The sequence below is a fragment of the Pavona decussata genome, unplaced genomic scaffold, assembly GCF_977016875.1.
Source record: "Pavona decussata unplaced genomic scaffold, jaPavDecu1.1 SCAFFOLD_161, whole genome shotgun sequence".
NCBI classification, from domain to species: domain Eukaryota; kingdom Metazoa; phylum Cnidaria; class Anthozoa; order Scleractinia; family Agariciidae; genus Pavona; species Pavona decussata.
Window position 1 is genome coordinate 3,553,288 of NW_028145572.1, and position 26,713 is coordinate 3,580,000.

The 26,713-nt window shown below is 38.1% G+C and overlaps 1 protein-coding gene and 1 long non-coding RNA gene across 2 annotated transcripts; both read left to right on the top strand.

Annotated features, from left to right (window-relative positions):
• Positions 1 to 1,133: 1,133 nt before the first annotated feature.
• LOC146464860 (uncharacterized) lies at positions 1,134 to 17,379 on the top strand. Its single transcript, XM_085129329.1, has 12 exons — positions 1,134 to 1,914; positions 3,271 to 3,351; positions 7,479 to 7,557; positions 8,262 to 8,335; positions 8,916 to 9,016; positions 9,555 to 9,640; positions 10,065 to 10,196; positions 11,072 to 11,185; positions 11,578 to 11,695; positions 12,627 to 12,778; positions 13,430 to 13,470; positions 14,345 to 17,379. Exons 1-12 carry the CDS (start codon positions 1,819 to 1,821, stop codon positions 16,055 to 16,057), a joined length of 2,787 nt encoding a protein of 928 aa, XP_084985455.1. The 5' UTR covers positions 1,134 to 1,818; the 3' UTR covers positions 16,058 to 17,379.
• A 3,408-nt stretch (positions 17,380 to 20,787) lies between these two features.
• LOC146464861 (uncharacterized) lies at positions 20,788 to 23,012 on the top strand. The gene is made up of 2 exons (XR_014868424.1): positions 20,788 to 20,988; positions 22,313 to 23,012. It is a non-coding gene; the product is annotated as an uncharacterized LOC146464861 (long non-coding RNA).
• The last annotated feature ends 3,701 nt before the right edge of the window (positions 23,013 to 26,713 follow it).

A 26,713-nucleotide genomic window follows, 5' to 3' on the forward strand; every position in this document is an offset into this window, starting at 1 on the left:
AAGGCCCAGGCTTAGTTGTAAAGAAAATCAAAAGTTCTTTTTTTTAATTTTTGCTTGAATGTTCCCATTAGCAGGTCCGGATTCAGTCCACTTGGCTCGCCAGTTTTTCTTGTGCTTTATTTACCACCAAGGGGCCATATTTAAATTTGTAAAATGAAGTAATTTATAAAGGTTAGATTTAGCCAACTCATTTTTACATCTTTTCTCTAGCTTCCGACACCTGAGGAAGGTTTGTCTGTCATCTAAAATCAAAAGAGCGTATATATTCTTTTGCCTAAGCTTCAGAGCAACTTTTTGCAAAATCGAGTTTATTTGGAAATATTATTTAACGTCAGTGATTTCTTTTGGCTTTTTGATTCTAGTGGGTGAAAAAGAGGTGCCACAAAAATGGCAAAAACAACTCTCCGAATTCGTGTCAATAGTCATATTTTGTTGTACACTGCTGTTCATTGCGAGCAGCAGACTTGTACAATAAAAAGCGCGGGAAAAGCATTATGGCCGAGGGAAAACTGGAGGAGAGTTTGAGCGCAGTTGATACAGAGGCATTTGTTTGTTTGTAATCCCCCCCCCGCCCGGCGTCGGCGCTTTTTGTCGGAAAACATCCGCACGCAAAGAAACGCCTATGACGTCATAGGATATGCCTCGACAAAAATACAAGGGGTTGAGTTGGCTTGGATGCAAGTCAAGACGCAGGCTGGGATAAAAAGAAATACTGATTAAGCTAAATGCCAAAGTTTTAAAGCTAGTTTTGGTTCTACCAATAACCAGAAAAATGCTTAATGATATTGAATACACTAAGCAGCGGTAAATATTGTCATTATTTTGATGATCTGAATAATTCAAAATATGTTGATTGTATATTTAGTTCCTCTGACTGACGAGACTGAACAGCCTTCCACTGATTACATACTGATTCATACAATCCCGTTTATTTAAACACGATAATGGTTTAAGCATACACATGCTTGTGGGGTCGTGTTCTATCTAATGCTGGCATTTTTATGTCTCACCCCTTCTTAGATAATTTGGTATTAAATAATGGAATATTCTTCAGTTTATGCGTGAGCGATTTTTAAGTTCATGTCGTTTATGATGATGACCTGATTGACTTTAGATCATCCAGATTTAAGAACTTAAGTCCTCAATCATTTTGTTTTACTCTGTCCTTTATGTCTCATTGTATTGCATGTGTAAATCTTGGTTGCGTCTTTTTTGTTGACTGAAAAATATGTTTTACGTTCATGTAGATATTGTTTCTTTGAGATAAACATATCTTGTGACGTACGCTTGATATCCAAGATTGTTATTATAATTAAATCGAAGAAATGTTTTGAGAGCTAAACTTCAGTTTTTAGCACCTTTAATCTCAAGTGCTGCACTCTTTAGCCGGTCAGTTTGACACATGCAGAAAGAAATATTCTTCATGATTTAAAAGTCTCGTTAAGTTGTACTTTCATCAAGTGTACAAAACGTTTTATTTGTCTTTGTTTCAATCATTTCAAAAAGGTTTTTGCGATTCTGGTACATTCTTTCAACCATAAGGCAAAAATAAGAGCAAATAATTGTACTGAATCTTTCACATTCAAAATCATTCGTGATTGAGTCGACGGTATGCGTGCACGAATGTTTGGATTCTTTGTTTATTATCAACCTATTCAATCAAGCATACAAAATTGAATAAAAGAATGGACCTCATTTATTGTCGAATTGATATGCAATTCCGGACACTTTGTTGATGCTAATATTGCGATTGAACCGCCACGGCTTCGTGACGAAGAACGCTCATCCCACTTTTAAAAGCTCCTACAAAGACACATCATGGAGAATCTGGATTCATTAGGCACGGAAAACAGGACTGTCAAGGAGGCGTCTGTGGAAGGAGTGCAACGGAGAACAAAACCAAAGAAACACTTTGTAAGTTTGTATTTAAAATTCATTTGTATGTGTTGTAATTTATCTTATGCAAAGTGTTTATCCAGTATTCAAAAGTGCGCCTGTTTGTAGCTTCAGCATTCACATGAAAGAGTTATTGCCCAAATGTGAAATCTTTTAGTGACAAATCAGAGGCCGTTTGAAAGTTTTATTCCATAAGCTTGCCTTCGGCAAAGGTTTTCAGAAGTCATCATGGATTACTGAATTTGGACACGGACTCTGCGGCTTTATTGCAAATGTTTCCTGACTGTAAAGAATTTGGTTGCAAATTGACAATTTATTACATCAAATGAAAAAATGGTTTTAAAAGACTACATAGCGTGTATCGACATTTTCTAAATTAAAATACGGTAAAAAAAAAGCGTCGGTAAGTCCTTTCGATACTTTCCCTTCAGGGCTAAGAAAAGAAATGACTCTACTATGCTGGCATTCGTGTATACTTGTTGAGAATGACACTAAAACTTTCTCTATTTTTATGTAGCTAGACTTTTTGTTGCCTTTTTAACTGTTAAACAATCCTTTCAGTGATTTTATCTATGCGAAGACAGCTGTTACTCAGACCGTGCGGACTTTTGTAGCAATTGCCGGAGGAACATGTTTTAATGAAAAAATGACACTGCAAAACTGTTGCTGAATAATTACAATAATATATCAATGAAAGCTTATAAGGGAGAAAGGAAATTCAGCCTAGTTTCATTGTGGTTATGAACTTTCAGGCAGAAGTCAGCTATATGAAGACAATAGGGTTTACACGTATCGGCCGGTGATCAAAAAGACTGAAATATGAATTCATTGAGCGTGTGTGGCCTTCGTGAAGACAAATGAAACTTGTCTATATCGCTGAGTATAGACAAGTGTATTTCTCGTTAAATGGCGATGTTTATTACGCAACACAACGTGGTTCTACATTTTGAGCCTATGGGTGAAGTCCTAATGAAGTCAATATAGTGATTATTAAACTAGTGAGTGGAACTTTCCTGTGGTGCTGTTTATTATATTATGCAAAGTGGCTGTAACTATCTCTCGAGAGTCTGTAGATGAAATCATAGCTAAAAGCTGGACATTCCAATGAAAGACATACCAAGAACGATTTTGCTATAGGTGGTAAACTCAAATGATGGCTTAGTTGGTAGGCAGAACTATTAAGAGTTGTTATTTACTCTGATATCCGCATCACAGTTTCTGTGGATAAGCGTAAGGTGTTGCAATTCAAATAAAAGGTAATATGTTGTAATTTTCTGTCTTGCTGTCCGCTTAACGACCATCGTCAACCTTTTCCTCTCAAATTTGAATTGTGCCACCATAAATTACATGCATAATATTTTTTCCTGTTTTCAGGTGTTTTGTATCAAGGTTACATGGTCAGATGGAACTGTTAATTTGGTTTATCGAAGATACCGTGAATTTTTACATGTGCAGGTATGCGCGGAAAACTACCGCCGAATTTCATGTTAAACAACAAAGTGGTAACGCTCAATATTTAAAAGCTGAAAAACACGGAGGTGTGTTGGTATTTAAAGCATGAATACCCACCGGACTTCCTGATATTATTTTAATATTTTTAGTCTCGAGATATTAATCAACATTAACAACTTCGTGGACATTTTACAGTTTGGTTCTAAGGGTAAATTAAAAGCTTTTCTAACCGTATGGTTGATTTATTTGTTCGACTTTAAGCACTCATTCTTAACAGTTTCTTGGAAGTGCTGTTATTCAAACGTTCATTATAATATAAGAAATATGAAGAGCAACAATTGTTTAATTCTGACGTCAGTAATTCTATTTCGAACGTCCATTAGGCTGTTTTTAGAAATTCTTCGAAACTAAGGAATCAGCTTAAAAGGAAGTTGGATGAGTGAACACTTCAGTTTCCTCTTCAGCATATCTAGAGACCTGTTGATTTATGGTACAGCGGTACAGGAAATTTCAACCAACTATTCAAATTTAAATCCAACACATCCCGTTTTGTGTTCTCTTCTTGACCCAGTTGTTCGAAGCCCGATTAAGCTAATCCTGGATTAACGTGAACTTTGCTTCGAGCTTAATTACTAATGAATTAAGATTCTTCCAAAATATTTTTGTCCTTCAGTATTGACTTAGAATTTTCTTTACCTTTGGATTGACGTTCAGGGGCTTTAAACCCATTTGTAACGAGCGTGATGAAAGCCTCGATTAACTTTTAATCGTGGATTAACGTTAATCGGCTTTCGAACAACCGAGCCCTTGTTTTTAAACCAAGTAGGCCTCAGGTGTTTTAATTTATAAATGACATTCAACGTAATATATTGCAATCTAAGAATGGCCAATTCAGAACCAGTTTAAACTCAACATAGGACTGCTGAAGAGGGGACAAAAAAAGACTGAAAAGGAAGTCAACGGTTAAGTTTGTCCATAGAAACGACCAAGACACATATTTGTCAAACTTGGGATTGATTTGGTAAAGGAATCTAAATTATGTTTGTTATCCATTGACAATGTGTTTAGACACCGTCTGATCGACTGAACAGCTTTGCAGACAGAACTAAGTGAGCCACATGATGTCCGCATATTGAACAATTTTCCTTGAGGCTGTCATGGCACGATAAACCAACAATGAATCAGTTACTATGTACACAATAATAGACGACTATGATTGGCTAAAACGTGGGCAGTCTTTATTGGTAAAGGACTTCTGGGTCCAAGCTATTTGCTGCCTGGGAAGGAGGGGAGGGAAAAACAAAACGAGAACGATGATAAACCATACTTACCCGGTGTGGCGATCGAAGCAAAAATGCGATCGTGGTGTAATATCCTAGCGTGCATAATCCTTCGTTAACCTAAATTAACAAGCGTTATAATTTGAGTTTGAATTTATTTGAAGCAGGCCAACTGCTGTGTAGTTAATTTTAGCCCGCACATTTTCCCTGATTTCCAACGAGTTATACAATAGCAGATTTCTTATTTTCTGACACACATTACTTTGATCTCTACAAATACCTATATTTAGTAGCAGGAAGATCTCCGCAAGCTCGTTATAGCTTATTTCCCCAAATATGACATAAATATCACAGCAATCGTCCGACTAGCTCCACAGAATGGTTACACTGAAATATTAAGTTGCAGAAAGTTATTGCGAACAGAATCTTATCCCCCGAATTTACTGGCTGTTGTGGACTTTACGAAATGCTAGCTGACCTTTTTCCCCCGTAATCTTCCAGTGTTACGATATTTTGAGGTGACATTTTTCCGAAGAAAACTTTAGATTTTATTCATAACTAGAGCAGACTTTCTGAAGCGATAAAGGCCTTCTCAACAGATATCCATCGAAGCCAGTGAACCGTTACCCTGCGAGCAATGGTTTCTACACCGGACCCTACGCTGCGATCGGGTGGAGAAACCACTGCTCGCTGGGTGGGGAAGCGTTGAGTGCCGCTGTTATTTGGTTAAGTTCAATCACGACAGGCATAAATTTATATCGCCCACGTATACACGTATACACCAGCACACACGCGAGAAAATCTTTTAGAAGACATCTTTGAATAACTAACCAGAAACTTGGTTTTTGAATAGCGTGAAGTTTTCTTTTTGGAGTTCAGTCGTTAACGACACTCTTAGCTTTGTGCTGTAGGCGTTTGAGTTTGTGGCTGAAATCCGTGAAGGTGCCATTAACATAAAGGCCATTGAGCAAAACTTTCTTATGTGGGTGTTTGCTATCCATGTATGTCTTTGAGGATGTCGTCTTGAAGCAAAACAATTCAAATCATCAGGAGATTTACGGAACTAGCACTTTGCGATTTTTGAATTTGCCACGACAATTCAAATGAAAGCTTATATTCCATCGAACTGGTACTTTACTGTGCCCGGCTCTGTTTATTCAATGTTTCACAAGGCCCTCTGTTTATCTTGTTGTTGTTGTTGTTTTGCATAGAGAATTAATTTGCTTGCTCCTAGATCTAGAATGCATTGTAGCAAAAGGGTACTCTGGTTTTTCGCTGAACGAACTTGCAACATTTCATATTCTGCATTCTTAGAATAAGGGCATCGCGATAATAAATACCTTTTGCAGTTTGTTAAGTGCTCTTAAGAACACTTCACTTTGCGGTTTTGCTGGCACATTTTTATCAAGATGATTTTTGTTGAAGGCAAAAATAACAATCAGTTTACTTCCACGCATGAATGCCAAAATACGTAGACAACATGCGTTGGTGGCGCCGGTTATGCGTCACTCTTAACAAACCTCTTACTTTGTTGAATAATGACAGAAAATGACTTAGATAGTGTTTAGTCGAAACCAGCTGTGAGTTCAGTTTCATTGTAGTGTAGAGTTTTGGCTGAAAGCAAGTATGGGTATGAATTTTAGAGGCCTAATCTGAATATTACATAATTTGCTCTGAAATGGGGTCAGGGTTTGGAGCCTGACCAAGCCGCATACCTCCACCTAAAATTCCGACTAGTACCCCCTGGGGTCATGCTACTCGTCAATATGTATCACTGACTTTGTTCAGTTGAGCTCGTCACCGTTGCGGTTTGAAAACGTTCTTTGTTACGCTGTTTTCTGGTTAATATGGAAATAGATTTAATCGATTACCGGTTTAAGTATCACTTAGATGAAGGCATAGCTAAAGTCACGTCATCAGATGCAGCTGAAACAGTGATTTACGTCACGAAGAGGCAATTTTCGTCAATAATTGAATTCTTTTGGTAGCAACGACGTTTGTTTACGTTGTGCCAAGTTTAATTCTACAGGTCAATCCAAATTAAAACATAATAAGAATAATTTTGAGATATAATAGACGGTATTAGAATTTTCGGCATTAAACTAAACTAAACTAGCTTGCAAACGAGGCCTTAGCAGGGGGAATCTATTCACATGCAAATATTTTTTAATAAATTCTCCCGCAAGAGCCTCCATTGCAAACTAAAACCAGTTCAATATCAAGAATACGAATATAATCTATTAACATTCCCCATCTAAGAATTCACTGCTTGTGAGTTATTGTTCAATTAAAAATAAAGATCACATTTCTCAATGCGACGGTCACTGCCGTACAAAAATTTAATAAGGAACTCACGAAACTGCGGGGAAACACGTCTCTCCTGCACACTGTATAAATTAATGTCTCAGTTGTGTCTAAACGTAGCTGTAATATGTAATAAGTAGTTCTAATACTGAATTGTAACAGTTAAGTTGCCTTGAGAGTAAAAAGGTCCGTGAAAGTATCTTTGATAGTCGAAAACAAGTGGAGAGGGAGATCATACGATGCTGAAACTGAGTTTTAACTTTGTAATGAAATGTTAAAGCAGATTCAAGGTCTTACCAGGGCATGACTACCGTTAAACTATCTTGAAAGGAAATCATGAAAAACTTAGACGTTAAATCCCCTCAAACATTCCGAGACAGGACAATGGGTGTATTAGTATTAGTTTTATTAGTGTGTTATTTGGTATGGTATGGTAAAGACTGCGACTGAAATATGTAGATCTAAAGCTATTCACTGGACAAAATAACTGTAAGTTAATTATGCTTTCTTTACATTTTTTTTTTACATTTTTGTTTTCATTCTTAGACCATTTTGTGCCAGGCCTTCCCCAGAGTGCTTGGAAAGCCAGGCGAAAAGCGCAGAAAATCATTCACTCCACTGCCAGGTGAGATCAAATCTAAATTCTCATTACGGTGTTCCATCAGTTTGTCTCATTCACTTTGGAAGAATTTAGATGATCGTATAAGGTTCTTCATTGACAGGTATCTTTTAATTTAACTCTTCAAGCCTTCCTGTGAGACAGCAAGCTTTACGAATAAATTTTCAAAATAAGCAATGCCTCTTGTACACCAAGACGCAGGTGAAATGATAAAAGTTTCCGGTTTCTTAGTACAACTTTTTTATGGTAACACTTCGAGTTTTGAACATTTTAATGCCTTTTGTTTGATTTTCGTTCCTTTTTGATCATTTTTTTTTGGGCCATTCTCCTTTCTCTTTTTTCTTTTTCTTTTTTTTTTTTTCCGACTTATTTATTGCCCAAACAGCTGCTACAGCCTGGTACGAGAGGGTTACCTTACAATGATAAAACAAAACTAGGGAACAATAATATTAAATTTGAGCGCCTGTTTTCATAGTATTCACATAGTATATACATAGCACAAACAACTTCTCCTGGGAGAGCGTTCCAGTGGGGAATACAGTTAACAAAGAAAAAATATTTAAAAGCATAAAAGGATGCACTTCAAAACGTAGTGCTGTCTGATGCTTTAAACCTTCCCTATAGGGATAAAAGAAATGTCAACTCGTCAGCATGTGCTCTTCAACTTAGTTTAATAGTGAACTTTTATTGTTTTGACACCAAAATTGTAGATACATTTTCTTCACGAATGAATGTTGGGGAAACTATATTCAGGAAACTGGAACAAGTGAGCTATTTTCTTAAGGTGAGAGATTTAACTCACGGCAACATGGAATCTATTTGTTAATTGTAAAACTAAAACCAATCACTCTATCCAATCACAATAGACGTAAACAGCGCAGTGAGCCAATAAGAACACCAAGCAAATGCAAATAACCGGCTTCAAGCGCGGGAAAACACGTGCGGTCGAGTCACGCGATTGGGATTGGTTTTGTTTGTCATTGGTTGCGAAAGTGGTTTGAGTTTTGCCAACCAATCACAGAGCGCACTGAAGCAAAACTAAGAAAACCGTGAAATTACTTTTGACACTCAATTGAAAACCCTTCTAAAGTATATTTTAAACTGAAAAAAGCTTGTTTCATTTAGAAGGAAAGTGTTCACAAAATTTTTTTACTCTATTGCTCTTCCAAGATACAAACACGTCAAGTTTTTTTTTAAACATCTGTATTAGACGACATGAACAGAACATACGTATTTACGCAAACAATAAAAAATTGGCGGAATACATCAAGGGTGACTAACACATAGTTATAAATTATATTCTACATATGTTTTATGTGAGAATAACCTAATGTAGACCATATCTGTCTTCTTTGGTCTTGAAGGAAATTTTGTCGCTTGAAAGTAAAGTGGCACATTCCAAATACATCAAGAGTTTCTTAACCCCAACACCAGAGGACTTAGAACCAAGGCAGTTGTCCCCGAGGTAAGACAAAACATTAATTTCGATCAAAAGTAAAGCTTTTTTCGAAAAATCAGAATTAAATTTTTATTAGAAGTGACTTGAACAGGTGACAGCCAGAAAATGCGTGCATCAGGTTGGTTGGCGGAAGGCCATCGGCACTTATCGACCTAGCTTCTCCTTTGTCGGGAGACAGATCTTTACAATTCTTAGGGATAGCAAGAAAACTTAGGCAACGAAATTTTCCATGTTCAAGGTTTAACCCCAAGAGTCATGTCATATATACGTAAATTATGATCATCCAGCAGTCAGTGTATAGTAGTCCTGAAAATGACTGCTTGAAGTGACATTGACTGACGTTTCGACAACCTGAACGGAATAGCCTCATTGAAAGATATCACCCAGTGGACATTAATTTGATTGGTTTATATTCAAATGAATAGTTTAGCGAGGTTGTCCACGTGGTTAGTTATCTACACTGTTGATTATAATGTCGACAGTTAGAGTGCCTTTTCGCACTGTACATTCATCTTACTGTTTGTTGTGATTTACAAACGTGTAGGAAGGTACGATTCAACGCAAAGGACAAAAGTAGCTTTACAAAGACGATGAAAGGACGGCTACAAAAGTTTGGGAAAACAAGAGTATGTAAGTAACAGTTTGAAAAATATTTATATAATAATGCCTGCCTAATGTCCATACGTCTCTCTCATTCTGCAAATAAACGCGTAAAGGGAGATGGGAAGGAGAAATAAGAGAAAAAGTAGCAGGAAGCTTCGCCCATCGTCTTTCATCTTCCCATCATGCCTTGCTTTTCTAGTCACGTTCAAATGCGAAGGTCCTATCGTGCCAGGAGTAGGCAGTAATAATTCCCAATTGATTATCCTCTCAATCGGATTTTTCTAAGGTCACAGAAATTGGAATGAAAAACAAAATGCATTGGCCAAATTAAATACAATTACGGAGAAAAAGAGAAAACTTGAAAACCGTGGCTATTTTTGGTCGATCATACAGACTTTCCTCTTCATATTTTTCGTTTCATTTACTGACTTAACTTTTTTGTTTTTTTCAGTCGGTAACAACATAAGTTCACCTATAGTACTGGAACACTTCGTAGTTATGGACGACTATAAAAAGCAAGCTAAGAGCGATATTAATTTGAAGAAAGGAAAGTTCGTGGATGTTATCGAGAAAAGGGATTGTGGTAAGAGCTTTATTTTCAGTTCTACCCTTGTTGGACTATGCTATTTTAATACTATGTTGAATTAAAAACTGTAAACAGTCGGGTTTTTTTTTCTCATAAAACAATCGAAAGGTGCGAAGCGCCAAAACAGTGTATCATCGTGCGCGAACTTCACAAAAGTGTGAAGCGAGAGAAAATCCGTCGTATGTTTAAGCGTCTCTCCCTGCTGATCATCCAGTAGATAAACTTTGAACATCAACTCATCCGCCAGACATGTGTGCAGGGTAGTTAACAATTATTCACCAGAGTGGAGGTGGACACTGAAGTGAACAATGTGAAACACGATTTATTTTTTGGTTGAGTGACGCACATGTGGAGGGTGCCTGGGAAGGAAACAACGCGACGAGGAAGTATCACGGGGATTTGGACCTTTTATCGTTCAGATGGTACGATAACACCTTCACTGAGAAAATATTTCAAGAGCACCAAGGAAAAGAAATCAAACGAATTCTTGAAAGGAACAAATTATGACCTGCTTTAGTACATTTTGGGAACGAACTTGAACTTGAAAACAGTTAGACTGACCTTTTTTCAAGTTGCGGTCCATTCTAACGGAGTTCATCTGTGGCCAGAGACACAGTACATTGGGGCGATAAATAATATTTTTAATTTACAACAAATTTGAGTAATACGTTTAGGTTTCTGTTATTAAAAAACGTTTTGGAGCTTTTGAATATAACACTGTGACCAAATTCCAGTGATACTTCCCCTTTAATTACTTGAGTTGGGGTCGAGTCGAGTTGGGTTCACACCCCTGTATTTTGAGTCCCAGAGTGTATATAACATGAAACGTTACGTGTTTAACTTGAATGGATGGTTTTGCCATTTTTCTACAGGTTGGTGGCTGGTAGATGCTGATGGGGAAGTGGGCTGGGCTCCAGCATTGTTCCTTGAGCCTGCAGATGAAATGGCAGAGATCTCGGATATACAAAAATTTCCTATTGGAAGAGGTAACATTGTAGCATATAACAAACATTTCTCACCGGTACAGTTTTGTTGAATGATGAGTTTTTTTTTGGAGGGGAATGGGTGGGGGAGTTACTGGTCTATGTTTTGGGCGATTGGGTTTACTTAGTTCATCACCAGGCATTTTGTAATTCATCACTAATTCTATCCAATCTTAGTTGTTGTTGTTTTTATTTTTAACTATTATTTATGTAAAAAAAAAAATCAAACACGTTGCCAGGGATTTGGTATGATTAAAAAAGAAGCCGTTTAACAGGGGTTGTACTTAAAGCTATCTTGAAAGGTTACTGCTTTTATTTCAGATTCCTTTACAATCTCTTAGTTGGTGAATGCCTTTGTTTGTCCGTAGTTAATTGGTGTATGTTCTTCCGTGCAGGTGAATTCTACGTGACAAGTAAACGTTACGTGGCAGTTGAAGATGACGAACTGACGTTTGATATCGGTGTCAACTTGCAGATTATAGAAAAGAACTTTGACGGATGGTGGAAAGCCTCGTAAGTGCGACCATGCTTCCTTTTGGCGAGAAAAATATCGGTAAACGGCCAAGCACCGTCTTCTCCTGATGCAAAATAAAAGTAAAATTGCCCTAGGCAATGAATATCTCTTTCAATCTAGGTTTACGGTGGGCCAGACCTGGCATATTTTTCTTGGCACGCACAGCGCTTAGTATCATGTATAAGTATCATGTATAAGTCTGATAAGTTGAGATCAGGTTGACGTTTAACCACCGGTGACGTGATAAGCGATCTCCGCTCTTAGCTCTTGTGCCAAAGGATTAGCGTGGGATAGATGAAGTTTCACTGCGCGAGCTATGCCGTGCTGGCGAACCCCAGTAGGGGCGAAAGAGATGTCCATAACTGCTCTCTAGTCTTGAGCGCTAATCATGTCAAGTCGGGTTCAACGTAGCGCTGTGTTGAAAGAGATCGGCAATTTTACTCTACCGTTCATTTATAGATACCTTTCCTCTTCCCTTTGACTGAGCTCTGTTTACCGGGCAACAGTAAGTCACAAAAAACGTGTTGGAGAAATAAGGCTACGAACAAAGTCTCTTAGTCGCTTTGCATAAATGTCAAATTACAATCAACATTGTCCACAATAAGACGTGGACCAGTAAAGAACAGTTAAAGGCAAGGACACTAAAACACCATAATAACCAACGAATTAATGATGCATTACAAAAGCATTAAGAAAGCAGCAGTGGAAAGGTTATGGTGAGAAAAGCACATCATGACTTGACTCCCTGAAGCCGAGCTACAAAAAATGAACATGACATTTGCTAAATGACTAGAGAGGGAGGGGTAAGCAATGGCCTTCTTCCAAATACTCAGACACCCAAGAAACAAATTCTCCCAAAGTATTAGTTTGAGGTCAAGACATAAAAAGCCAATATTTTATTTTTTTATTATTATTTTATTATTTTCTCAGATACCTTGGAAGAGAAGGATGGGTGCCTGCTATGCACTTAAAAAAACTGGGTAATGAGCCTCGGTATTCGCGAACGGGAAGACGAAAATCAAGGTTGATTTCTACAACACAGCTGAGGAACCCCATTCAAGAAGAAGATGAAATGATACATGGTAAGATGGTCAATTGAACGGCTGAAAATAACAAACGTTCAACAGCTATTGATTTCTGAAGAGTGCAAGGGCTTGGTTTCATTTTCTTTGGCCTTAAAACTTTTGATGATCAAGATAAGACAGCCTGGTCGCTGGACTGGCAAGATTAAAGGAGATTTAAATCGTTTTCCCAAGTTTCCATGCAATATCTTAAGTTTCGTTATAACATAACAGCCTCCCTCAAAGACGCTCTTTTGACTGCGTGACGAGCCAAAAGAGGGAGTCTGGCTCTCTTGGTGTTATCATCTGGTTGAATCTGTAAGTTGCCTAAAATCACACGTCCAGAGTCAAGTAAAGGTTCAGTTTGATTATCTTACATTTTTGCTTATTGATCCGACTGATGGCTCTGATCAGTGGTTGATTTCTGCTCAGGTTGTGCAAACGTCACTCACTAACGAAAACATTTTCTATAAAAAGACTATTATCAACCAGGCGGTAATGTTATACAAAATATTGATGGTCTTGGGCTTAACACATATATCGTGAGGAAGACTATTTCAAAACACACCCACTCATGGTCCTCATGGCCTGATGATTACTGCAGGACTTCAGAGATGTTCTCGATTAAGAAAAATTCATTATTAATTTTGCTTCTTTGTTTTTCTCCGACAGAAATACCTAACGAAGAGGCTCTTAATGATACAGACAAAGAGGTGAGTTCAGAAACGCCTATGTATAATAGGTTACACAGATAAGGTAGCATTAAGATACCGTTCAGAATCCATAAGAATACGTTTCCGTTTGAAAACAAATAATTTTTAATGTGTTTTTGCCGATAGGATACCTTGAAACGATCGAAATCGGAGAAGGAAGTTTTGGAAAAACGCTATCCAGGAGGAGAAATTTTAAAACTGCCGGTCTATTCCTGTAAAACACTAATGTCACAACTAATTATGCATAGCTCGGCTTCAATCGCAAGTGCGATTGAAGCATGTACACCATGAAACAAGAATGTTCGAAAAAAGCGTAGGGACGCTTCGTTCGCGCGGTTTTTGGGCCGTGTAGCCACTTGTTTACGCTCTGAGCAATTCAGCTGTTAAAGAGTTAAAACTTATAAACATATCATCTTTAGCACTGAATTGAAAATTTTAGCCACTGAGTTCAAATCAGCATATGGGTACGACATGTCACTAGTTTATTCAGTGAGGTTTAAAAAAATTTATTGTAAACGTGCGCGGCGAAAAATTTTACTCTTAGTTTTTTTTTTTTTTGGCTACTTCGTTTTTCGATACATCACTCCACCACATCAATCGTTAGCTGGCAGATAAAATGTTAGCCTCCCACGAGTCCCCTTAATAACGACTGCGTGGGAGGCTGATAAAATGTGGGAAAATTTCTGTAATCAAGAATGAGCGTTTGCATAGTGTTTGCATAACCAAGTTGCATGTATATTTTATCGCTGGATTAATTGCACTATCATATTCACAGCGACTGCAATGTCCAACCATCACCTAAAGTAATCTTTCTGCCACTGTAACGCAATAAACGAGGAAATCTTTTTAAAAGTCACCTGTTTATTTCTTGCAGGAGAAGAAAACCTCGTTACCGAGGAAGATCTCTCAGCACGTTCTCTCGGCAATGGGTAAAAGGATTTCCAAAGACACCATTCCAGAAGAAGAGGATGAAAATGATGGCGCTACCAAAGATGACGGTAAAACCATTGGCACAATGGTAGAAATGAGCTCAGTCTTTCTGCAGTTGCATAAATCCGACAAGAAGATCGGGAACGCAAGCCCAAGACCTCGAACGCCAGAGAGAAGCCCAAGACCCACATTGGAGCAGCGCAAAGCAGTTAGCACTATAATTCCTCCCACTTTTGATCATGGATCAACTACACAACTAAACGAAACAGGTTCAAAGGACGATTTGGAGCTCGAGATTCCACGATGTTTAAGTTTGGACTCGATGCTTCCCTTCACATCAACCCAGAGCGCCCGTGGTGGCAGTACGCCTGCAGTGGATTCAATAGGGAAGTCTCAAACTAAGAATGACGTAGCCACTTCATCCCCTGAGGCCCTTGAGATTACTGAGTCGGAGCACAGTGAAGTTGATGACGACGAAACAACAGAACCAGGCCTAGAGATGGCAGAAAAATCCAATAAGCTTTCTGTCTCCAGCGAAATCTCGTGTCCTGAGGGAGATAGTGATACAGGCTCTTGTGATATTTCACACGAAAACTTGACACATATTGAACTTGTAGAAGCTCTAGATGGTTTTTGCAAGCAACCTTGTGATAGCTCAAAGCATTTCAAGAAAATCTCGTATGATGAAGGTTTCCCAGACCTTAAGCCCCCCACGAGAAGCCCTCCCCCAGTGCCTGCTAACGTTCCCCAGGGTAACGGTATTGATTCACCCAGGGCTAAGTCTCCCAGCAGAAGTCCTCCTGTTCCAAATATCAACAGGACATACCCCAGAAGCGAAATGCAGCAGCCTTCAGAGGATGACCAGCAGAAGATAAATACATTCCCAAAATCCAGTTTCGACCGAAAGATCATCCGAGAGGATTCATCTGAGACAGAGACAGCCGCGGAACTCAACCATCAAATGCAGGTTTGGAGCTCAAGTGACGAGTCGGAACCAGAATGGATACAGCTATCTTCCGATCGAGTCCATCATCCAAAAACCAAAACTCCTCCTGCGATTGTAATAGACAAGGTCGAAACGTCTTCAATTGGAGAAGAAGATGTTCGTCTTGCTTTAGATGATGGCGACGCATCAACAGAAAGTTTTGAAATTGAGATTGACCTCCGCAACGGTGTTCGTGATGAGGAAGACTCCTGCAATGATATCTACTGTGTCGCTGAGCCGCATGAAGTTGACGCAGAAATGTACCTTGATAAAGATAGCTATGTGAAGGTCATTGAAAAGGCATCTACTGGTTGGTGGCTTGTGCAGAGTGAGGAAGGATTACGAGGCTGGACCCCTTCAAGGTACCTTCGTGCTGTAACTCAGGTCCGTGGAAAACATGTATTTTCCGAGCCATGGAAAGAAGAGCAAAGGAAAGAAGAAGACAACGAAGAACTCGAAGAGAAGAGTCCGCACATGACTTGCCGCGTGGTCGAGGATTACGAGGGTGATCCTGATAACCAAGAGATAGACCTAGAAGAGGGTGAAATGTTAGAAGTACTACACAAGAGTGAGAGCGGATGGTGGTGTGTAAGAAATGAGGAGGGGGAAGTTGGCTGGGCGCCCTCAAACTTCTTGGAGGAGTTCGAAGAAGATATGGAATGCTCGCGATGAGTTGAACAATACTCATTCAAACACCGACACTTCGCTGCTTTTACACTCCACTGTTAAGGCGGTGTTACACTCATTTTGACAAGGCAAAGTTTCATACCACCCATACAACAAACTACTTAGTCTAGTTTCCCCGTTACATTACCCTGGAAAAGGGAAACGGTGACGTCACGGTTATGTCATTTGGAATCTTTAGGTCGAAGCAGATAAAAGTAAGAATGATTCAGTGGCGTTTCCAGCTCCCTCGCTTCCTTTACTTGCTGAGTAGTAAAGAAGGAGATTCAAGAAACAAGACTTTGAAACGTAATTATAGCTGAGACCATTTCGAGGTCGAGGAGGCGTCTGGATCTAGTTGCAAATTTTGTCATTTGATAAATTATTTCACTCTCTTAGCGGCATTTCCTTTCTTCGACAACAAAACGCAAAGTTCAATGCGAATTTCTGAAACGATTTAGGATGAACCACTGAATGCCCCTTCTGTTCTGGAAAGAATGTCTTTAAAATGAACAAAGGATGTTTCCCCGATAACATACCTTTTTAGAAAACTAATTTTCCCTTCAATTCGCGTTAATTTTTTTGTTGGACATGATGAACTTGACACTGTGATAAAGTATATGCTCCATTCTGAGATATCTAATGATGAATATTTTCTGGCCTTTGTTACTTACTTCAAAGGCCAGGTGAGCATAAATAACAATTGTCGTGAGAAGACTCGAATTTGTAGAAAAAGGGAACAAAATTGCGCAGTTGGTAGTTGTAGTCAAATTTAACGTCTTGCTGCAAATGGCTCGCCTACGTCATTGTGTAAGTCGTAGAGGATAATTAGAGAATACTAAAATTAACATTAGGAACCCTTTTCATTTGAGATGTTTTACGTTGGCTAGATTGTATTACTGACACTGTAGAGAAATATTATCCCGTGCAACCTATTGCTTACACTTTTGTTGATCTAAAACGCGAGGCCCGCGTAGTACTGTAGACCTTTTTTGATTACTTTTGTTGAATTGTTTACGTAATAATTACATTCTCAAATGACGCTCTTTAGTGGCAAAATAAGCAGCAGAAGTGTTTTAAATACAGGGATATATCGTGACTTACAAATTTAGCTTTCAAATTCAGTAGAGACAGCAATGAAGAATAATTACAGCTTCTAACAATTGAATAGTTGAGGTTAGTGCCAACTCAGTTATGATAGCTTTTTATCACTGTAGTATTAATTCAATGTGCTATTTTTACAGCCTTTTTAGGGCTACGCCAGAGAATTAATTAATACAATTGAAATGGCTTTTTTATATTATAAATAAACTAAAAGACTTATAGAGGTGGTTGAGCCACTTTTTGTTCATTTTCAGTTTGACGGTTAGGAACTAGAATCATGGCCATGATACCTATTTTTAACGTAGTACTAATATATTCCCCAAGATTTGGGTACCCAAGAGATTTTCTAGAACAGTGACAGCATGTCGTGATATACGGAAAAGACTGCGAAAGTCATCTACACTGTACCGAGTATGACTATCTGTCGTGGGTCGTGGGACGTGGGTAAAAAAATAAAATAAAAAATATTAAATAAATAACCTAAAAAAATTATTAACACGTGACAAGCTCTTTAGGTAGTATCAATCGCTTGCGCCCGTATAGGCAGTTTGCCATAGCCTGCGAGCAAGCTCTTTTGGGAGCTCTCTCCCCAAGAGAGCTTGCTCGCAGGCTAAGTTTACCAAAGAAGCAAAAATGGGAGTGGGGAGTTCTCTGGCACTTTGAACCACCACCCTTCTCCCCCCCGCCCCCCTCCTCAAACCCGAAAACGGCCGAACGTGCTAGCGTAAACATCAGCGCATCCTTTGAGGATGTTGTTGTAAAGCCACAAGTATGACACGTATGTTGTGTCCGATCTTTTGATAAAGACTTCTACTACCAACGGGGAACGGGGATCGGATTTTAAAGCTACAGTCTCTATTAAGAAGCAAACTTGCATTAATACAGACAAAGAAATCGGTGACTACGTCGTTGATATTAAAGCTTTATTGATGTTAGCGACTAATCCACGGTAGATCATTACGTTATTATTTTGCTAAATCCCCCGGAACAGATTTTCAACACAGCTGGTTTCCCGTAGTTCTATTTATAATATTGTTTTTACACATACCATACTGAGACAAAAACCATACTTTCTAAAACTTAATGCCTCTAGAAAAACCAACAACAACAAAGTTAAATCAAAGAAATCATTAACTGCCTATGGAATAGGTCGGTGAAGCGAAAAAGAAAAAAACACCCTAACCGAACCGCGCAAAGGCCATATGGCTAAACCACGTGTCTAACAGCCGTTACATTCTGTACCTTTGGAAAACTACATCCTTTTCGCGACAGGGAATGATACAGTTGCCAGTCTCCCAAAGGGGCGTTGCTATTCGCAGATCTAGGATTATTGTGATCGGCTTAAGGTGGCCGAACACAGTTTTCCAGTACACAGGTGTTAGTAAACATTATTTGAAACTACATACTTCTGAGTACCCGAAATTAGCATGGTGCAAGATTATCTGAGAAGGAATAAATTTTGACACTTCTTGTTGAGCATGGTGCCGTTGCCATGGCAACGCAGCAAGCTTTTAACCGTCCACAAATAATGGTTTTTCTTAATTTTTGGAAAATGCACTCGTTAGATTTTTTCCATTTTTTGTGTCCAGAAAAACTCACAAAATACTGACATAGTGACGCTTCTTCCATGTAATTTTAACTGACAGATCTCCTGTAAATGTTGGTTTTGCACTTTAATGTTTTTTGAAGATACCTTCTGTTAGATTTTGTTTTTGGTTTGTAGGCAAGTTACGCTTTTAGAAAACTACTGTTTTGTCAAATTTCACGAAATTCTAACGAGCAGTTCCTTAGAAAACAGTACATTTGCATTAAAACAACCAGTCACAATTTTTTGCTCAAATGCGCATGCGTGGCTTTTAATTAGGTTTTCTCAGCAAAGATGAAAAGCGTACAAAAAGGCTTAGCTCATTGTAAACTCACTTTCCTTGTTCGGCGATAAATGAAGAAGGATTCACAAACGAGAAACTAAGTTATTTTAAGTGCAAAACTTACCTTTGTGATCTATTTGGTATAAAATCGAGGGATCGATAGTATTTGCTAACCACAACCCTAGCGCGCGCTTAATAGCATCACCTAACAGAATCTGTTAAGCGCGCGCAAACTGTGTTCGGCCACCTTAAATCCCCACAATATTGATTGCTCTATTCGAAGTCCACGTTTTTTCGAAGTCGATGTCACTCGTTCCCAGAACCCCGTTCCATGTTCCCGCTTAACATCCAGAGGAAACAACTCATTGCTGATCTTGCGAATAAAGAGCTAATGCTATTTCCAGTCAGTGACTTAGCAGTCTTTCAGCAAACGTTACGGCATAGTTTTATTTTTACCCAGGACTTTTACCCAGGTTTTTCTTAAGTTATTTATTTAAGTTTATTTATTTTATTTATTTAATATTTTTTTACCCACGACTTTTACCCACACCCACGACCCACGACCCACGACGGATAGTCATACTCCACTGTACCGTGGGATGACATTTTCGAACCAGTACAGTCTCGCGAGCTCTCTTATTACTTACCTTTTCTCTTGTCAGGAAAACCAAAAAGAGTTCACCTTCATTCGGCGCGTTTAACGCTGTATCAAATCGGTAATCGCCCAGTTGCAGAGTACAATCAAAGAACATCATTAAAATCGCATAATTATCGGCTGCCATGTTTAATTTTTTCGCCGGAATGCCGCTTATTAGGTGGGTTTGTTTTGTAGACACGATCCATTTTCAGATACGCATTTCTTTTGCTAAATGGAAATCCTAGCGATCCGGACATTTGATATGATCTTGGATTTTCCAAAAGAAACGCACACCAAGTTTTGAACTGGGAAACGATCGTGGGAAAGAATCCAAACGTACTTCGCTGCTGGCTTCAAGAGGCGCGTTCATCAAAAACCAGAATTTAATAAATAACCAACCCTTTCTTTGCAGGCTACAAGAGCTTGGTTGTAATGCATGTGATGCTTTCGAATTTATGTATTTTAGCCCTTGTATGCTACCCATTACACAGAACTAGCATAATAAATAGGTTACCATTAGGCAAGAGCGTCTTGCGATACCGTTTGCCTTACAGCAGAGTTTCGGCTAAAATATGTACACATTGCGTGCCTATGTTTGATAATACAATATAATATAATATAATATAATATAATATAATATAATATAATATAATATAATATAATATAATAAATGTTATTTAACCAGGGTGACCTCTTCAGCATAAAATGCTGTCATCAATAAGGGCCCTGCAAAAAAGAAAAGAACCTAAAAATCCTAAAAAGCGTAAAAACAGCCACTAAATTTAAAGTAATTAAAAAGCTTGTGATCTATAAAATTCTAAAATACGATTTTTAGAAATCATGACTGAGTTAAGATCCTTCATTTCATTTGGGATGTCATTAAAAAGTTTTGAGCCTTTAAAATAAGAAGACTTCCTTGTAGTCTCAGTTTAATCTCGTACCCCGATCTCAGTGGTCGGTTCGGGAATGTCGAAATGTGAGATCTGGTAAAGTTCGATACAACGCCATTTCTGGTTGGTTACCAGAATTAAGAATGCCTCATTCTAATCTACTCTGTGATTGGCTCTTTCCTTCCGTGTTTGGTTTTCGCTCAGTTCGGGGAAGAAACATAAACACGGAAACGTTTTCGCTCCGATTAAGATTGTGATGCGACGTTTTAATACATACATGCCCTTTGTGTGGGGAGAGAACAGTGAGAAATTGTTTTTTCGGAAGACAACAGCGACTTTAGCCGAAAAGAGTTTGCAGTAACGTTCAAACGGCCTTGCCAAATTACACAAGTTTCCAACACGATGGATATAAGCTTGCTTACTTTTGGGGATAAAATGGAGGTAGGTCATATATTTTTTTGGTATTTCTTGACAAAAAATGATTTTTTTAAAAATGATTATTTATTTAGTAAACGCAAATTAATTTCCCCAAAATACTTTACCTTGAGTTCCTGAACACGCGCGCCGCATTTGCTAGCATATTTTCAGTTTTTGTCTTCTGCTAAAGCCGCCGTTACACGTTGAAACTTTTAGCTGAAACTTGTGTGCAACGGCGAACGAGACCAGTTTCACGAAGTGGTGTTACACGGTAAAACTCTTGTTTTTTCACCACTGCGACCGTTGCGAGCCGTTGCAGAAGTAGAAAGCGGTTCTACTTTTCGTGAAACTTGTCTCGCAACGGAAGTTCGAAAAAGTTTCACGAGACCGACCATGTTACACGGTGCAACGCCAGCTGAAACTTGTTTCGCAGCGCCGTTGCACACAAGTTTCAGCTAAAAGTTTCAACGTGTAACGGCGGCTTAAAAGACTATTTTCCTTCTATAAATTGAACTGGACTTTGAGTAAGAGACTTCATAATATAATATTAGTCCTTTCAGACCAGTGTGCTTATTCCTTCAAGATCCATACAACATCTCTCATAGAACTTTGGAGAAATTGATAGAGTGTCCACACAATATTATTATTCATCTGCTGGTGAGATCAATATCCCTCCCACCCCTCAGCTAAGAGAAATGAAAAATGTCCGACTTATGACCGCCAAAATAATAGTAATGAAACCCGTACTACAACAGAGAACACCATGTCTGAACCGAGCGGAGATCAATATCCCTCCCACCCCTCAGCTAAGAGAAATGAAAAATGTCCGACTTATGACCGCCAAAATAATAGTAATGAAACCCGTACTACAACAGAGAACACCTTGTCTGAACCGAGCTCTTTATGTAAGTGTAGTTAGTTTAATTTTATCCCCTCTCTCCCACCTACTGAGTTAAAAAAAAATTGGATCCAAAATATAAAACTAGCCTTCCTCTAAAATAAAAATGGGGACATTGGTTTACATGTCTGCACCACGTAATGTTTTGCAGGTCTATGCTTGTGATAGGCTTTAGAAAAGAAGTAGTTTTAAAAGGAGGACATGCCTCTTTGGATTTGACATCATTTATAGTTTTTAGAATCTTTTTGCCATTGTTCTTTTCTTCAAGATAGGGGAATTTCTACATTATTTTATCATTAGTATGGAGTCCTTGAAGTACTAAACACACTTCATTTACTACTTCCATTGTTAATCCTTAGCACATTCTCTGATACAAATAGTTATCACTGGCCTCAGTTTCTCCTTTATTTCTTGTTAACTCTGCCTTAATTTCTTCCACCTGATTTCTAGGGAGAAGCAAGTTCCTAAAGTTCCTATCAGTGATGTGAATATCTTCAAGGGCTAAAACAGCTGGACACAGCTCAACACATAATTAAGAGCAATGACAGTCATTTCGGACAACAGATATCACAACAGCTGCATTTCTCACACAAAAGCCAAAACCAAAGTGGTTATAAGCAAAAATTTTCCCCTGCACAGATTTCTGGGGTATTTACACTAATCTGTCATGATGGGTTGCATTTCTTCAATATTTGCACCAATATGATTGTTGTTAAAGTAAAGTTTTGATGTAGCAGGCTTCCCATCTCTTCCACTTTCTTGGAAAAAAAATTCCATGGTTTGCGGAAGACCAAAATGAATAAATTATTATCCTTCCAACACAATGAGAATCAAACCCCATTCCCAAAGATTGTGGCAAATAATATTCATTGTCAGTCTGTAGAGAATGAGACTGAGCCAAAAGTGCATTTTGAGGAATTTGGGGAGTAAGGTAGAACTGGTGATCCCCAAGCTTTCCACCCAAAAAGGCACCCGCAAATCCACACAGTACTAATGATGAGTAAATAATAGGCTGACAGGCTTAATTTTTGACATTGGTGGTGATAAGTTCATCTGCTATGGGCGAAAATATGTAATCAAACTGGTCAACATTACTTTGTGTTAAGATAGGAGGGCCTTTGTAGTACTCCATAAATCTTTCATATTCAAACTTTGTATGATAGTAGTTTGGTTGTTTTTCTGTTGCTGTTGTTGTCATGACAACAATCTTCGCTGTAGGGAATACTGAGGAAAGTGTTCCTTGTTTGCTGTACTCTGAAGTTGTGCCCCCTGAACAAAGATGTAATTAATTAAGAAAAAACTGTAGTCATTCACTGGGATGTTGTTATTCTTTCCATTAGAATAAGACAATATAATTACCAGAAAATGGATAATGAGAAGGCTGAATAAAAAGGGATTCTCAAGTAACTAAGCCCTTTTTGATGCACGGGGTGGTGGAAGGACCAAGCATAAAAGAAGCTGCGATAATCACCAACAATATGGCTCTGTATTTATTAGCTTTTAACCTTTAAGCCTCAGTGTCAACATACAGTTTTTCCTTACTGGTCTCTACATGTCCATTTTTCATAGTAGCATTATAGGGAGGTTGTTGAAATATCAAGAAATTTCACCACTGGTGATCTCATGACCTCTCCTTGATTGTGTATTGATAAATATTAGGAGAAATTTTGATACTGATCACTACTGGGGCTTAAATTAGGTTCAAGGTTCACTGTTCTGATATTTTTTGTGTACTTGTGTGAAAAGTCCTTGAACATAATTTTGTGTTGCTGGTCTTAATATTAAAAAAGGTTAGGACCTGACATGGGTGCAAATATCAATACAAGAAAATTTTTTTTGCTCAAGGAATTGGCATCAACAAGGAATTTTCATCCAAGACAGACACTGTTTTCAAAGTTTCTTTTCCCCACCACTTCTCTGCAGTGGGTTGGTGTCTGACAGTTTGATTACATGTTGTTTCCTGGCTATGGAAGGCCATGGTTAAGGAATACTTAGGAATTCATGGTTACTGAAGATCAGCTTACTGTGAAAGCTATTGTTTTGCTGCAGAAATGGGTGACAGTTCATTAGAACACACAGACATGCACAGGAAAACAAATAGTGGAAATATTTTTTTTTATTTGTTTTCTATTTATCTGCCATTTGCTACTTTTATGAGCCCAAAAGACCTTCACACCTTCCTATTATTATTGTTATTGTTTTTTTTGTTTTTTTGCTGAAATCAAGGATCCCATCAGAGGTGAGTGTTCAAGCACCAAGATAGCTGCTTTGGACATAAAGAACCTTGTATTATTCTTAGTGTATCATCCTGTATGCATGTACAAATAATGCAATGCTCAGTACAACAATGATTATTTAAGCAGCTCATTGTGCCTTGCAAATCAAATGCAGATAATGACCTTTGTTCTTCATATCAAGAGTCAAATATTATTGGACTTGTGTATTATGTGGTTCTAATTTTCGAATCTGTGGACTCTTATGTGTAAAATTATAACCTTTATTAACTTGTCATCAAAGAAGCAGTCGAGGGGGCATGTCCCCTAAACTTAACATAAATTTCAGGTGAAAACTTTTCAAGTGTTATGTGATAGAGGTGAATCATGAACCACTGAAATGGAAAGCTCATCACTACCAAATAAAACTCTAATGGGAAACTCATAGGGACTTGCTCTGTTTGCTCACATGTTGCAAGTAACCAAACATTCTTCAGATCCCAAATCCAGATGTGGTACTTCCATTTCCCAAACGAAATTCAAACTTCCATTTTTGAGAAAAAAAAAAACCCTTTAAAACAGCAAGGGTGTACTCGGTATTTTAATGTTGGACATAATTGGGCGCCTACCATTTACACGGACAGGTCTTTCTGGTTTGCTGGTATATAACCAAGACAGTAGCATGGTGTTAGGGCTAGGATGGTTCATGGTTCATTTATTTCACACTATTTACACAACATTAACATAGAAAGAAAAGTATTACAACAAATGATTACAAGATAAAAATAAATACAGTGTGTGGTGGTCAAAGTAGCAAAGGCTTTCTAGCTGACCACCACCTACTTTTAAGTAAACAAAGAAATGACACTGAACTTTATTGAGATATTAGAAAATGTAGGAAATGTTTGTAGAGCCTAGGATGTACAAGAGAGAATTACATTTGTGTAAATTAAGGTATGTTCGAGATATACTGAACCGAGCAAGAAATCTAAACAGGACAAGCTTAATAAAAGAAGAACAAAACAATAAATAAATAAAAACAAAAAAAAGCAAAAAAACAACATACAAACAAACAAACAAACAACAACAACAACAAACAAAAAGAAAGGAATTCAAAAGGACAACACATCATCAGCAGCAACAGCAGCGACAACAAAGATCAAAATATAAGCAGACAATTATTATTATAATTTATTATTATTATTATTATTATTATTATTATTATTTTTAACTCTATTATTATTATTAGATGGTTACATACTATTATATTTGATCATTAAACAGAACATATATTATTTGATTGACAAGAGATCAGGTGGGCCTTATAAAGTTTCTTAAACCTGTTAAAAGTTTTTGTTTTTTCCAATGCCATGGGGACAGTTTCCCATATGACAGAAGCAGAGTACTTAAAAGTAAATTTGCCTATGTTAGTTCTAACTTGTGGTCGGTGGAAATTAAGCTTGGCAGAATTTCTGGTGTTATAGGAGTGGACAGTTGTTGTAGGTAGGAGGAGGCCCTGTTTAGCTGGTTCATATAAAATTATATTATTACAGTGACCTTGAGTTGTGTCCTTTGGCCTGTAAAAGCAACCTGCCGCATTTACACAATCCATTTGGTTTGGAAATTTAAACCATTAACTTATGGAAGAAGGAGAATTTGTGTGACCAAATCAGCTGAAAGACTACAAAGAGAAGAAATAATTTTTACGTATCACTGGTAGACCACAATTTCTGAAACTTTGCAAATGAAAATATGACATGAACCATTTGACTTTCCAATGCGAAATTTAACACCAAGATGCCAATCAGTAACTCTATTGTGCCTCATCTACAACAACGACCACAAAATTTTTCTGATAAAGCTTCGACAACAAAAACTCTCTGCACTGTCTGTTGCTACTTTTACCTTGGGGTGCACAAAAATTATGTGACATTTCCCTGCCTGTAAATTACAGTATCTTCAATACAGTTACCATCTAAGGCGAAAACTGGTACAGCTTACTCCGGTTGACTTAAGTCTTTTTAATTGATCGTCGATAAGCACGTTGATCTTGAGTGGAGAAAGCACAATTACGATGGATTTGTTCTTGGAACAGTTTTCATTACAAAGATGGTCTAGATGGTCACAAAGGGTAGGAACTAATCTTAGTAAAAAAGTGATTTACCGCGCTTGTTGATTGCAATCTCTCCTGTTGCCTTTTTCGTTTTGGTTTAAAAGTTTCAAGTTTTGTTGCCCTCTCGACCGAAGAACGTTCCGAAGAGCACCCTCGAAAGCGAAAACCTCACCAGGAATGATCACAGTTACGAGCAGCACGGTGGACAAAGGATGATGGGCAGGCCCGTATTCCGGGCCTCAAATCGAACTTTACCAGATCTCCCCTCCGCCTGACCGTGGGAGATCTGGGTACGAGATTAGTCTCAGTTCTCACTTTGGGAAGAATTAAGTTCTTCCCACTTCCCCTCGTGTTGTGGATAATTCTAAAAAGTTAGCCTTAAAATAATCTTTAAAAAACATTGGAGGGATCCCTTTAAGGGGGGGAACTGAACCTAAATTTGAATGAAATTTGAAGAGGTTTTAAGAAGGGATAGAAGAAAGAAAATTATTTTTGGAACACCACTGAGACAGTTGATTCCCATGC